Source organism: Trichosurus vulpecula, chromosome 2 (assembly GCF_011100635.1).
Source record: "Trichosurus vulpecula isolate mTriVul1 chromosome 2, mTriVul1.pri, whole genome shotgun sequence".
Lineage (NCBI taxonomy): Eukaryota > Metazoa > Chordata > Mammalia > Diprotodontia > Phalangeridae > Trichosurus > Trichosurus vulpecula.
In genome coordinates, this window is record NC_050574.1 from 373,628,576 (window position 1) to 373,644,608 (window position 16,033).

A 16,033-nucleotide genomic window follows, 5' to 3' on the forward strand; every position below is an offset into this window, starting at 1 on the left:
AAATGCAAGAGTAAAGAGAAACATAGAAGGGTAAACATGAATGAACAATGATAAAGTACTAAATAAGGATAAACTGCTTATGTTCTAATTGAATGGAGAAAAGGAATACACAGGGTAGTGGGAGGGAGAAGAGAAAGTAAGATTAGGGAAAATTATCCCACATAATCAGAGTGTGCAAATAGACATCTATACAAACAAGGAGGAGGTGGTAATGGGTAGTGGCTGACTCTTGAAACTTGTTCTCATCTGAACTGGGCAAAGGAGGGAAAAACACACACATATACTCACAAACACAACTAAGTACAAAAAATACATTTCATTCATTAGGAAAATATGAGAAAGAATAAGGGAGAATTAGTAGGAGAGTAGTTTAAGGGAAGAATTAGTCTTAAGCAAAAAACTCTGAAGATGTATAAAAGTATAGCTCTTTTTGAGGTGGCAAAGTATGGAAATTTGAGAGGGTGCCTATAAATTGAGGAAGAACTGAACAAGTTATAGTATATAAACATGATTATTATACTGTAAGAAATGATGAACGAATTGTTTTTCATAGAACCTTGCAGACTTAAATGGTGCAGAGTGAAGCGAACAGAATTAGCAGAACAATTTATACAGCAGTAGCAATTTGGTATGTAAAAAAGCAATTTCAAAAGTATTAGGAACTCTAATTAGTGTAATCATCAACCACAATTCCAGAGTACTAAAGAATAAATATTAACTCTCTCCGGATAGATAGGTGAAGGACTTAGTACAGAATGAAACATTTTGAAGGGTCATGGTCAATATGGAAATTTGCTTTGCTTGACTATACATATTTATAACAATTATCTTGTTTTTCTTTTGAGGAAATCAAATTGGTTCTGATTCCATTTTGTAACTGATTCTATTCTGTATCACCCCCAATATGTGGTAAAATTGCCTAAACCATGTTTCTTTTTCTCTGAGTTAAGTTCAGAAGTTCAGCTTTCCTCTCTGAGCCAAGTTGTCCCATAAATCATTTTAATTAAAGGAATATATTGTCTCCACACATCTTACTGCCAATGTATAATTAAGAGAGAACTGTTATCTCATTAAGAAGCCTTACAAGATGCAGATGGATGCCAGGAAGTTGCCTTTCTCTGCAACCCTCTGTCCTTAAAGAAAGTCTGGACTCATTGCTCTGACTCTAACAATGCAGCTGGGTACCACCAATGAGCCTTCCCTAGCAACTAGATGAAAGGAGCAGTTGTTGCTAGCCTGAGTTCCAAATTTCCATATAATCATATTGTTTTCCATCATCTATGATACTTCAGACTTTGAAACTATTCATATTGTTTTATGTTCTCTGTTCTTTGTTCTTGTGTACTTCCCAAAACTATATGAAGGCTAGTAAGTCCTACCTCATAGTCTTTTGACTGACCAAGTTGTTGAGAGACCCTTTTTATTGGTAATTGCTAGGCTTACCAATAAATTGAATATACTCAAAACTTTGTGCCTCAGTTTACCCTAATTTCAATCACAACACTTTAATTCTCAACTGAATGGGGGAAGGAGAAAAGGCAGATTTTTGCTACTTTAAAAAATATGATTAAAAATAAAGAAAAGGTTTGGATTAGCTGTGTTAAGTGGATTCATTATTGAGGTGTAAAAGGATTGCCTTGTTACTGTGAGGGCCCAGTTAAATTTATATAACATTAATCTGTAAAGGACCCATCATGGTTTCATGATTTCCTCCAATTCTGTTCAGAATTATGAGAACAGAATCAAAGCCAGCACATGATGGGAAAATCCAAGGTCAAGGCTTAGCAGGACATGATCCCTGGTAGGACAAGTAATCAAGAGACTCAAGAGGACAGTTGAACTAGTTTACGAGGAGATCAAGATGGAGAAAGAACAATAGTATGGTGTAAAGGTGATGACTTGAGAAATAACTGATATGTGCAGTAGTCATTGGAGGTCATAGTGATATGAAGAACAGGATTTATAAGATAGAGGGAAAGAATGAGTGATAAAAGATTATGATCAGATAAAGGAATTCCAGAGTTCACGAGCCTAGAAGTAAAACATTTGTGGGTGACGGCAAGATCAAGGGTATGACTATCTCTGAGGTAGTGTGGAATAGTAGGTAATGGGAAAGGAGCAAATCGTGGAAATGGGAAATTAGAATGCTGGATGGAGTATCAATACGTATGGTGAGTGCACTAGTATGAGTGCAGGATATGGGGAGGAAAGAAAGACCCTGAGCCAGACACTGAATTCAATGAGGAAAAAGGAGAGGGGTAGCCCAGACACAGGACCGTACGATCCTTCTCACTAAGGACAAGACGGCTATTCCTAACCCAAGTAGTCCTCAACTTGTCCCCACCTGGCAAAATGGAACCGTCCCATCTCAGAATGAGTAGGTTACCCTATTGAAGAGCAGTTGTATCATTATGCATCTGACTGCCCGGGTCAAGTATCCAACCTCCCAGAAACTATGTCCATGACAAATCAATGCTACCCTGGAAAGGGGAAGGGCTCCCATGGCGAGGGGTTTCTTGGATTCTGTCTCTAGGAAGACTTAATTGATGAGAATATACTATCTTTGGACATAGTTCTGGCTGATCCTTTCCAGCCCTTCCTCGGCCTCAAGATTCTTGCCCTCTCAGAGAGCTCTATATATCCTGGAGAAATAGCTCAGGTCCCTTCCAATTGGCAGACCTCCTTTCCTTTTTCTGGGAACTCCTTCCAAGAAAAGTCTTGGGGAACGAAGGACTGGTGTTGTTAGGAGGCATCTTGTTATCCTGCATTGTTGGGAGATATCTTACTTTTTAATAGCACAGGGAAAGTGAAATTGTTGCTATATGATGGGTGTATAATTACTTAGATGAAAAGAGAACCCTTATCTGACTTATTAGGCAATTCTGAGTTGTGGGAGCCTTATTTAGCCACTTGTGGAAGAAGAGGGCAGCTAGGTGGCACAGTGAGTAGAGCAGTAGCCCTGGAGTCAAGAGGACCTGAGTTCAAATCCGACTTCTGACACTTGACACACTTACTAGCTGTGTGACCTTGAGCAAGTCACTTACCCCCAATTGCCCTGTCTTCCCCTCTCCAACCCTCCCCCTCCAAAAAAAGAAAACAAAAGAAGAGGGAAGGCCTTCCATAGAGTCCTGCAGGGAGACAACGATTTTGTATCATTCTTATGATGAAGGTTCCAGGGAGGGAAAGGTTTTGGCAAGTGGGCCAGGTAATACTGAGTGGGTGATGTGTTACAGGGCAACTTAGATCCAAGAGAGATTGTGTGCAAGAGGCTTATGACCTCTTTGTCTCTTGACCCTCGTGTGGGATGAAGAATTGTGGATTGTCAGAAGTGTCCATTTGGGCATCCTGATGTTCTTGGAGCTGCTCCTGCTCATCACTACCACCTCACATCAGGAGAAGAAATCTGACTCTACTGGGGTGTCATCATCTGTGCTATGGTTCTGATGTTCTCATTGCTGCTTTGGTTCATTATCACCACTTTGCTTTGGGAGATCCACTGTGAACTTCAAAGATAGAGTATCACTCATCCCATGGGTCAAACTGTGAGATTTTGAAACTTAGTCTTTCAGAAGGAGTAAGGAAAGGCTTGGGGCTTCTTGGTTTTGTATTCTTTCACTTTTTTGGTTTTGTTTGTTTTTAGCTTTTCCCTTTTTCCTCTTCTTCCTATCTTAGTATTAGCCATGATAGGAGCACTGTCTAGTCATTTAAATGGTGGAAGGTCCTTTAGAAAAGGATTAGGACCTTGTTGGCAAGGGATGGTATGCAGTAGGAGGTAGTTTCCTGACACATCTCCCCTTACCCTGACACAGCTTTCCCCCCACACAACTTCTTTTGGTCCACTTCCCTAGCCACTTCCCTAGTGAAGCTTCCGTCCTTCATTAAACCTGATTTGTCCCAGTTTCTCTGACATAGCTTATAGAGTGCCAATGATTCTGCCCTAAAGTCATGTAAAATGTCATCTGATCTAAACCAAGGACATCACTACCAACCTCCAATGTTAGATCTGGCTGTGCCCTTGCCTTAGCCTGGACCCTGGTACCCACTCCCCTGTATACTAGGTGTCTAAGAAAGGAAAACCCTGAATACCCTGGCCACCCTTGGTCTTTTGGCTTGGAATTTCTTACTTGACACTGCTGCCACCCTGGTAAAGGACTTCATAACCTCACACTTAGATTGCTGCAACAGCTTGCTGATTGATCTCCTTACCTCAAATCTCTCCTTACTTCAGTCCGTTTTCCACTCAGTTGTCAAATTGATCTTCCTAAAGCACAAGTCTGACTATGTCATGCCACCAGTCAGTTAACTGCAGAGGCTCTCTATTGCTTCCAAGAGCAAACATAAAATTCTGGTTGGTGTTTCAAATCCCTTCACAACCTAGCCCCTTCCTACCTTTCCTTACCAGTCTTCTTGCACATTTCACCTTTCAGGTACTCTACAATCCAGTGATGTTGACCTCCTGGCTGTTCTTTCCACTAGACACTCCATCTTCAGACTCTGGGCATTTTCTCTGACTGTTTGTTTTCCATGCCTATAGTTCTGTCCCTCCTCATTTCTACCTGTTGGATTTCTTCAAGTCTCAAATAAAATCCCACCTTCTACAGGAAGCTTTTCTTGTTGCTCCTTAATTGTAGTACCTTCTCTTTTATATAATAGATAATACCTAATTTATCCTGTGCAGAGCTTGTTTGTAAATGTTTGTTTTCATGTTGTCTCACCCATTAGACTATGAGCACAACTCCTGATTGCAGGGCTTGTCTTTTGCCTCTCTTTGTATCTTCAAGCAATCAGCACAGTGTCTGGCACATAGTGGGCATGAAATGCTTACTGACTGACTGTGAAGGATGGCCACAGTAGCTGGCTTCTACCACCTTTTCTGGGCCCTGGGAATCCTCCCACGGTTTGTGGGGTTAAGGAGTCTACAGCTGCACCTAGATCACTTTCCCCTGAGATGAGAGAGTTGTAAGTGGCGGGACAACACACAGCCTCTGTGAGTACCACTCACCCTCTGTGACAGGTTCTTGCATCCTGCCTGAGCCTGGGGAGACCTGATCACTTGTTGATACCAATCCTCTGACCTTCGCACAACAATCAGGAGCCTTGCCCACCCATTGAAGCAGACATGAGACCACACAGCAGCTATTCTTACCAGACTGTCTTACCACCTCAAATCATGTCCAAACAGATTTGAGTCCTCTCAGAACAGCTTGGAGCCCTGTTCACCCCCTCTCAGTAGAACTGAGTCATTTTTACCCACTAATGGGGACCCCACAAAGGCCAACTCAAGAATGAAACCGATATTTCAACAACCTCCCTCTAAATTCTCTCCTCCCATCCATCACTTAAGAAAACTGCCCAACTCCTGACAAGGACTCTTACACCCCAACCTCCCCTGTACTTGGATATTAGCATCTCATTCTATAGCAGTAACTTTTCTGAACCTCAGTGATCCTGATCTGAAACCAACTCTTCTCCAGCCAGGACACAGGAGAAAATAGATGGGATTGTATTTGGTGAATCCTCCAGCTTTTTCAACAATCCAAACTTCTTGATACAAAGATATCTTTTTAACACTCATATTCTCGAAGTAATATTAATGGATAATGAGTCTAAATAAATTGAAACACATTATCAGCAATGATGTATTGTTATCCAGAAAATATACAGTTAGAAAAGGTAATGGAATAGACATGTAGCAGGAATTAGGGATAAAAGACATACAGCCCTATTAAACTGTACCATAAAGCAGGAGTCATCAAGGCTACTTGGTACTGGCTAAGAAATAGAGTGGTGGATCAGTGGAATAGGATAGGTACACAAGATGGAGAAGTCAATGACTATAGCAATCTATTTATTGATAAACCCAAACAGCCCAGCTTCTGGGTTAAGAACTCACTATTTCACAGAAACTGCCAGGAAAACTGGAAAATAGTATGGCAAAAACTGGGCACAGACCAATAACCTACACCATATACCAAAATAAAGTCAAAATGGGTTCATGAAAGGCTGATACTATGAGCAATTTGGGAGAGCAAGGAATAGTTACCTATCAGATCTATGGGAAAGGGAAGAATTCATGACTCAACAAGAGATAGAGAGCATTACAAAATGCAAAATGGATAATTTTGATCATGTTAAATTGAAAAGTTTTTGTATAAACAAAGCTAATGCAACCAAGATTAGGAGGGAAGCAAAAAATTGGGAGAAAATCTTTACAACCAGTGTCTCTGATAAAGATCTCATCTCTAAAATATACAGGGAACTGAGCCAAATTTATCGGAATACAAGTCATTCCCAAATTGAGAAATGATCAAAGGATATGAATAGGCAGTTTTCAGAGGAAGAAATTAAAGATATCTATAGGCATATGAAAAAATGCTCTAAATCACTATTGATTAGAGAAATGCAAATCAAAACAACTCTTAGGTACCACACCTCTCCTGTCACATTGACTAACATGACAAAACAAGAAAATGATAAATGCTGGAGAGGGTGTGGGAAAATTGGAACACTATTACATTGTTGGTGGAGTTGTAAACAGATCCAGCCATTCTGGAGAGCAATTTGGAACTATGCCCAAAGGGCTATAGAAATGTGTATAACCTTTGACCCAGCAATACTACTTCTAGGGCTGTATCCCAAAGAGATCACACAAATGGGAAAGGGACCCATATGTACAAAAATATTTATAGCAGCTCTTTTTGTGGTAGTAAAGAATTGGAAATCAAGGGGATGCCCATCAATTGAGGCATGGCTAAACAAGTTGTGGTATATGAATGTAATGGAATAATATTGTGCTATAAGAAATGGGGAAGATATGGACTTCATAATAACCTGGAAAGACCTACATCATATGATGCTGAGTGAGGGGAGCAGAACCAAGAGAACATTGTACATAACCACAGACATATTGCTTCTGTGATGACTAACTTCGATAGACTTAGCTCTCCTCAGCAATACAAGGTTCAAAGACAACTCCAAAGGACTCATGATGGAAAGAGCTATCTACATCCCCAGAAAGAACTACGGAGTCTGAATACAGATTGAGGCAAACTATTGTGCTTTCTTTTTTGGGGGGGTTGTTTCTTCTTTCTCGTGAATCTTGGTCATAATTCTTCTTTACAGCTTGACTATTGTGTAAATAAGTTTAATGTGAAGGTATATGTAGAACATATATCAGATTCCATGCTGTCTTGGGAGGAGGGAGGAGGGAAGGAAGGGGAAGAAAATTTGGATCTCAAAAACATGTGGAACTGAGTGTTGTAAACTAAAAATAAAAAATCTTAATAAAAAAAGACAAAAAAGATATACAGCCCAAGTGCTACACTGATACTCATGAAATATTAAAACATCTAAAGGAAGGCCCCTAGTCTATTTTGTGGATCAACAAATCCATGATGTATTTACATAAGGACATAACCCCAAATCACAAAGTAAAAGAAGGTGTGGATGGTTCATTATATATTCCACTGGAGTGAGTATACACACCAATGAAATATTTTACTCATTCTCTTTTAATGGTATTTAACTACATGTTTTTAATAAATTCTAACCCATTTATTCCAGATCTCATTATTTTCATATGAGACTAATTCGCATATCTATTTGAGGTAATGAACACATTTGTATAACCTACCTGGGCATCAGGATTAAACTGCCATTAGAACCTATACTTAGTTTGACAAATGGTCCACCACCAGTTGAAAAAAGTTGTGATGATGTATTCACATTCCTGAAAAAACAAAATGCATAATCAGTTCATATTTTAATTTCCTTGAATGGTGAATGAACATTGCCAAAGAAGTATCTCTAGTAATAAAAAGGAAATAAGACTGATTTTTCATGCAAGAGATAGTATTTAGTATTTTTGACACATTCCTTTTTAATTTCTTCAATAAAATTCTACTCTAATAACTCATCAGGGCATAGAGTTGACCCTAGGTTGCTGAATTCCAGCGTTGATAACTCTTACTATGAAAGATATTCTTTGAGTATGGGTCTGGTGTGATAATGAATTGTATGAGTCTATCTTCAATAAATAACTTAGCTAAATTTAGGGAAGCTTATTACCAGAAGTGTGGCTACCCAATAATGAGTCTTTCTCTTTCTCTTTTTGCTTCTTTTTCTCCTCTCTTATTTTTGCTTTCTTTTCTTTTCCTTTCCTTTCTTTTTGCTACAATAATTCATTACATGGTTGTTTAAGGAATGGAGAGACAGCAATAAATGTTTGGACTATTCACACAGATGAGAACACACACAAAATTTGAAATATTAGGCTACTTCTGGAGTTGAAATCTATACTAATGGTCTGAGTTGTTCAGTGTACTGGCTGGTATCTGGTGCCCTGTGCATGTGGCCCTTAATACTGAATGATATTTTAGCAGCTTTACAATGATCACCTTTTTGGCATAACGACAAGTAGAAAACATCACGAATATCATGAAAACCAAATTATGATTTTTTTTTCTAGGTGTTCAGTAGTAGTGGTCTGTGAAAGCAATTTCCAGGTTGCACTTTCACAAGAGTTGATTTCTTTGACATTGGCTGCAGGTGCTGGCCTGGTAGCAGTGCCCTTGGTCTAAGGCAGGGGTGGGGAACCCGTGGCCTTGAGGCCACATATTCTTAATTCTAGGTCCTTGGGTGCGGCCTATTGACTGAGTCCAAGTCAATTTTGTCCAAGTCCAAGTTTGTTAAGGGAATTTGTTCTGTGAAGTTTGGATTCAGTCAAAGGGCCACACTTGAGGACCTAAAGGGTCACATGTGGCCTCGAGGCTGCAGATTCCCCCTCCCTGCTTTTCCCAGGGTAAATAGACTTTCAGTCTTCTGGGCTTTCTCCATTGAGTACTGAGGGAAGGTAATGGTTGAGGTGTTTTGACCTGCCTGGCACATACTATTTCCTGTTTCTCCCTCAGGTACCCTTGTTGCTTCAGAAAGGCACTTATTTCCTTTTGGTGTCTGTCTTTTTATTGGCAGTGGGTGGGGATAACTGGCTTTTTTACTTTTTTCCTTATCTTTACTCTGATCTTTTCTTCTGATAATAATTCCTGCCTTATGTTATTCTTAAAATCTGACTTTAATTTTTGATCCACATTTGACAACTGGACCCCAATTTCTTCTTACTACCTCTATTTAGACTTAATTTCGGTCTGTCTAGGCCATGTTTGCAGCAGAAGTAGATTCACTCCTTTCCCTATTCCTTGTTGGCAGTGTCCTCACATCAGGCTGCCATGACTTTGGTCCCTTGAATCCTAAGTTTTTCTGGTATAACTATCCTATATACTGTCCTGTTTCTTATCAGGTTGCCAGGAGTGACTATTCTAGTACAGGGAAAAGTTGTACATGGTAAGAATAGGTCTCTGACATATACTGGGTGACTGTGATCTTCTGCAAGTTGTGGGAATAGGTGCCAACTGGCAGCTCCATTGCTTGATAGTCCAAGTTCTCATTCATAGATATGCAGAACTCATACAAATAGGGCACATTCAGGAACTTGCAGAGCCCATTCAAGTAGGGTAGTTTAATCTGACTTTTCCCAGATAATTTTGGGTGCACTGAAAGCTTATAGTTCCTAATCCTGAGCTATCATTGAGATCCCGGAATAACACAACATTCAATACCTAAGGTCTTGTGGACCCATGAGGACAAAAAGTGAAGCAAGACATTCCCCTCCCCCTGAAGAAGTACACAGTGCTTAAATCTAGCATAAAATCTGAAGGAGTCTACAGTACTTCTTAAAAAGGTTTCTGAGCATGCCACAACCAAAAATTAATTAAAAATCAAACACATAATTAATCCGAGGTGTTTCTGGCTGTACTTGCCCACATTGTATCACCTTCTTCACTGCAACCATGGTTCTAAAAACGAAGTATGTGTACTTTGCACTGGGCATGCCCTCAGACCATGCAATGCCAACTAACTGCCTAAAAGTTTAAGAAACCCTGGTCTAGAAGAATGAGCAAACAATATTAAGAAAGAATCCTATCCTTAAAAAGGTATGATGGTGATGGGGATACTCAAGAGATAAATCCATAAGAAAAGAATGATTCTTAAACATCTACAAGTAAAGCCTCAAAGAAAAAACACAGCTTGGATACAAGTACACCTAGAATTCCTGGAAGAGATAGAAAAAAAAGAACTAAAAATAATTTTAAAAACCAAATAAAGAAGCAGAATCAAGATGGCAGAATGAGGGAAAGCATTTTTACCTTAGCTCACTCACCCAGCATGCCTCTACAACAATATAGAAAATGCACCAAACTTAATACTAATTGAGAAAACCAAGGAAAAGTCACAGTGAGGCATTTGTCCAGCTTAGGAAGATAAAAACATCTGCTGACACTAAGGATGGGGGTTGGCCACCACAGTGGCCCAGAAGTAGTAGCAGGGAGCATTCTTGAGCCCAGAGATGGAAAGAAGTCCACCACCAAGGCAGGAAGCCCAGAGGCAGAAAGAGAACCCAAGGGACCCCTTAATTAGTAATGCATATGGGAATGGGTTCCATCTAACAGCTCTATCAACCATTTCCCAGATCCAGGGTAGAACAAAGTAAGAGTCACAAGAGAACATAAGCCTATAGTAGCTGGATACTGAGCAAAGTACACGTTCAGAAATACAGTCGTGTGGTTCTGAGCCTAGAAGCAGAGTAGCAAGGACTCAGTTCTTGTACTGTGTGTAAGTCTGCGATGGAACAACCAGGGAAGAAATCCTATAACACAGGGGAACAAGCAATTCAGTCATACTGAACCTGCAGAGTGTCCCAGCAGGCTAATAGTAACTGAGTCCAGTCTATAGAAACCCAAACATGCACAAGCCAACAGACTCAAACCTGGGTCAGAGAATTGCAAAGCTCAGGCCACAAAAGCAGTAAACAGACCTCTCTCCAGATCACATCAATTTGGAAGCTCTAAAAATTTGTAGGTCCCAAAAGTAAACTATGAAAACAGCAGAAGAATGTAAAAGGAAAGCTCAGGCCAGACAATCTCCTTCACTCCCAAGATCACTGAGTCCAGCGCTAATATAAAGTCCAAAGTGAAAAAGCATGCTGGAAGATTGAGCAAACAGATAAAGAAACAAAAAGAAACTGACCATAAAGAACTCCTCTGGTAACACAGAAGCTCAAGATATAAACACAGAAGAAAAGAATGACTTGAAAACATATATAAGCAAAGCCTCAAAGGATATGAAACACTCACATAAGTTATCAACATTTCTATATACTACCAACAAAACCCAGCAGGAAGAAAAAGAAAGAGCAATTCCATTCAAAATAACTTCAGGCAGTATAAAATACTTGGGATTCTAGCTGCCGAGACATACACAGGGATATAATTGAACACAATTACAAAATAATCTTTATGCAATAAAACTAGATTTAAATAACTGGAGAAATTAATTGTTTATGGGTAGGCTGAGCCAATAGTACCTAAATTAATTTACTTATTCAATGCCATATCAATCAAACTACCAAAGGATTACTTTATCTTTTTTTTTTGGAGGGGGAACGCAAGGCAATTGGGGTGAAGTGACTTGCCCAAGGTCACACAGCTAGTAAAAGTGTCAAGTGTCTGAGGTTGGATTTGAACTCATGTCCTCCTGACTCCAGGGCTGGTGCTCTACTCACTGCACCACCTAGCTGCCCCCAGAAATACTTTATAGAGCTAGAGAAGATAACAAAATTTATCTTGTCAAGAATATCAAGGGAACCAATTAAATAATAATAATAATAATAATAATAATAATAATAATAATAATAATAAAACAATGGGAAAGAAGGTGGTCTAGCAAATTTCAAACTATACTGCCAGCCAATAATCACCAAAACAGCTTTGTAGTGGGTAAGAAATAGAGAAGTTGATCAGTAGAACAGATTAGGTATATAATATGCAGAAACAAACAAACTCAGCAACCTAGTATTTGATAAATCCAAAGATCCCAGCTTTGGGGGTAAGAGCTCACTATTCAACCAAAACTTTGGAAAACATTAAAGTAGTCTGGCAGAAAGCAGGTATGTGAGACCAGCTTCACATGCTGTATTATAAAGATAAGCTTAAAATGGGCACATTATTTAGGTGACATCATCTAAAAGGTGATATCCTAAGCAAATTAGTGGAACAATGAAGAAATTACCAGTCGTATCCATGGACAGGGATGTTCATCATGAAACAAAGTTCATAGGAGGGAAAGTGAATAATTTTGATTTCATAAAATTAAAAAGATTTTTGCACAAACAAAACCAATGGAGCTAAAATGAGAACAAAGCAGGAAACAGGGAAAAAATATTTGCTGCAAATTTCTTTGATAAAGGTCTCATTCCTAATGGGAACTAAGTCAAATTTATAAGAAAAAGAACCATTCCTCAATTGATAAATAGTCAAAGAATAATTAATAATAGTAACAGAAGAACTATTCTTGATCCCACCAAAGTCAGGATGTATGTCCCAGAGTTTTGTTTTAGGTGATAGCAACTTTGATTCAGGAATACACTTGACTGTCTTAAATAAACAACTTTTGTTTTCAGATCCACAATCTAGGAGAGAGTCTTGTACACACAGTCGACTCTTGTTTTAAATGTCAAGTTTCCTGCTAGAAGATCTTTCTGTAAAGATTTGTGTCATGGTAGAAACCAGGAAGAATATATGTACATTAAAAGAGTTATAAGCTTCAAAGGTCAAGAAACATATAATAACAGTTGTGTCCATTTACCTGGATATTACACCCTAAGTTCAAAGAAAGGAAGAAGCTCAATACTTGGATAAAGATGTGGACTACAATTTTATCCTAATATGTTTTTCTGTCCCAAGTGAAAGGACTAAAAAGCCAAATTGAAAGTCCAGGAATAGACTTAATCCTAAGATGACAGTAATACTGTACTGATATGCAGAAAGAATAAGGATACTGTTTTCTTTCATAGAAATTGCCACCTTGAATTGCCACCACACAAATTAGAGCTTTTGGAAATAGCAAATAATTTCAAAACCTATCTTAAATGAAAGTATCAGGGCACTTTCATTTAAGAAAGCAGGGAGTTCTCAAGCCAGAGCATATAATTTTTTTTTTATATTTGATAATACCCATTCTAATACAATTAGTTTCCTTTGAAATTCTATTTTATTTTTGTTTTTAAAAACATTATTCTAAGAGGAGATCCACTGGCTTCACCAGACTGACAAAGGGGATCGTGATATAAATTGGTTAAGAATTCAGGCCTTGGAATTAAAAAGAAAAGGAAATAACACACATCTTATGTTTAGAAGACAGACTGCGAGTTGAACATGGATGTCCTTAAATTCAGGACAATAATAAGTCTTTTTTTTTATATTTGCATTTTACCACTTTCACATATTTGATTAACAACCCAAAGAAGTAGGGAGGGCAAATATTTCAGACTTCTCAAATCCAAACATGGTTATCAAAAGCAGCAATGAATAATATTACTTACCCTAATCCTAACAATTGGCAAACATCATCTGAAAGCTGGTTGTTCCAGTTATCTGCACAAGCCATATGCCATGTACTCTGAATGTTGAACTGTACCAAGCCATTGACACTTTGCGTGCCATTGACTAGCTGAACTAAAGAAAAATAGACAGACACAGTATCATAATGACAGTAAATAACGTCCCCAAACTAAAAATAGGACGTTTGCCAATATGTATAAATTAACGATTGACTGTATCCATTTGAACTGAACATGTATGTGAGCTGAAGGAAATCATCGATAACCTGTAGTGTTAGCTCTTTACACATGATTCTAAAATGAGATGAGACAGAGAAAGCCAAAAGTGCCAGAGATCAGTGTGCAGGTTACCTGAGGCAAATACCTACAGAAGTGATAAACAAACATTTGACACATAGAGAATCTTCATCTCTAAAAGGAGGAAAACTAAAATTCAGAGACATCCTTAAGCATTTCTATTAAAGTTAAGCCTTCCTTAATGATAATCTTTACTCATATGAACTCTGACCTCTGCTCTTCCATACCTTGAACTTCTCTGTGTCCTCTCTTCTAATTCCTCTGGGTGTTAGGCTTCTCTGCCTCAACAAATTATCTTGCATTTACTTCTCTATGTAAGGAGTGTATTGCCCCTGTAGAATTTTTAGCTTCTTGAGAATAGGGCCTGTTTTTAATTTTGTCTTTGTGTGACAGTCTCTGGCAAGGGGCTGGCTGGCCACAAAACCCTGGGATTTGTAATTCTTCACAGTTTGGGAAAAAAATGATAGATCAAAGTGGCAGTATTCATATAGGGGCTATGTCTAGAGTTGAGGAAAAAACTAAGGCGGTGGAGGACGTCCTATGGCAGCAATGCAACCATGGCAACATCTGCAGTTCCCTTCTTTTTTATTTTCTTAGTATATAATAAAAGATCTACTTTTTTTTCCTTTGTACTAATTAATTTCTTTTTAGTTTTCAACATTCACTTCCACAAGATTTTGAGTTTCATATTTTCTCCCCATCTCTTCCTTCCCCCACCCCATGCTGGCATGCATTCTGATTACCCCATTCCCCAATCTGCCCTCCCTTCTATCACCCCCCATCCCCTTCCCTTCTATTTTCATGTAGGGCAAGATTGATTTCTACACCCCATTGCCTGTATATCATATTTCCCAGTTGCACGTAAAAACAATTTTTAACATTCGTTTTTAAAACTTCGAGTTCCACATTCTCTCCCTTCCTCCCTCCCCACTTACTCTCATTGAGAAGGCAAGCAATTCGATATATGTTATACATATGTAGTTATGTGAAACACTTCCATAACAGTCATGTTGTTAAAGACTAGCTATACTTCCATCCATTCTATCCTGCCCCCCATTTAGTCTCCCTTATTAGACTGCAGTTTCCTTGAAGGCAGGCATTGTCGTTTGCCTCTTTTTTTATCCTTAGAGCTTAGCACAGAACCTGGCACATAGTAGATGCTTAATAAAAGCTAATTGATTGATATTGGGTAATTCCTGATATTGGTATGTTACTTAATTTTTTTTAATGACATTTACATTTCATGAGGAAGAGAAGATTGAAAGGGGACATCATAGTTGTTTTCTAGGAACTTTATGCCTGTTACAAGTAGCACAGTGATTTGCATGTAGTAGGTGCTTAATAAATGCTTGTTGGATTGACCTGGATTAGTGAATGGATTTGATGATGAACTCTCACTCTAAGGCAGAGGCTCACTATGTTCCTGTTTTCCATTGCAGGTTCTGGGTGGTTTGGGACCTGTGAATGTTAACTGTAGACAAAACGACAGAAGATTGTAGATCTTCACAGGCTGCATGTTGTCAGGGGAAAGCCCTAGATCTGGCACCAGAAAACCTGGGTTCGAATCCTGAATCTGCTACCTGACAGTGCAAACCTAGGAAAATTATTTAACCTCTCTGGGTCTCAGTGGCCTCATGTTTAAAATAAGGAGAGACATTTCTTCTACCTCAAAATGCTTTCAAGAGATTACATTTCAAGAGATTAAAAAGGGCGACTTGGAGAAGGCCTTGGAGTCAAAAGCCAAGGCAATGAATGGGAGAGAGGACCATGCTGAGGCTTTCTCTGCCACACAGAAAAGACAAAAAGCTGAATGCTCTCTCTGGTTGACAGAGGTACACAGATGGATCACTGAGATATCCTCATACACAGGAAAACATGAAATAATATCCCAACACTTGCCCCACCCTCCCCCCTATACTGTCATTGTAAACCAATAGATAATTTACATTTATTTACAGGGGCAGCTTGGTGGCACAGTGGACAGAGCACCACCAGGCCCGAAGTCAGGAAGCCCTGAATTCAAATGTGGCCTCAGACACTTATTAGCTGTGTGACTGTGGGCGAGTCACACAACTTCTGTCTGCTTCAGTTTTTTCAACTGTAAAATCGGGATGAAAGTAACACCTACCTCCCAGAGTTGACATGAAGATCAAATAAAATAATATTTGTAAAAGGCACTTAACAGTGCCTGGCATGTAGTAAGTTCTACATAAATGTCAGCTATCTTTATACGGTATTATTATGGGACCTTTTAAGAGGCTTTCCTCCTCTTCCCCAATAAAA

General features: G+C 38.9%; 1 protein-coding gene across 1 annotated transcript in view; it reads right to left on the reverse strand.

The window, feature by feature from the left end:
* The window catches only part of TMPRSS15 (transmembrane serine protease 15), a 142,171-nt gene that overhangs the window by 24,515 nt on the left and 101,623 nt on the right, over positions 1-16,033 (reverse strand). Inside the window, exons 18-19 of the mRNA XM_036746715.1 lie at positions 13,436-13,568; positions 7,634-7,729 (exon numbers count right to left, since the gene is read on the reverse strand). Coding sequence (XP_036602610.1) covers positions 7,634-7,729; positions 13,436-13,568 — 229 coding nt within the window. The remainder of the gene's footprint in view (positions 1-7,633; positions 7,730-13,435; positions 13,569-16,033) is intronic.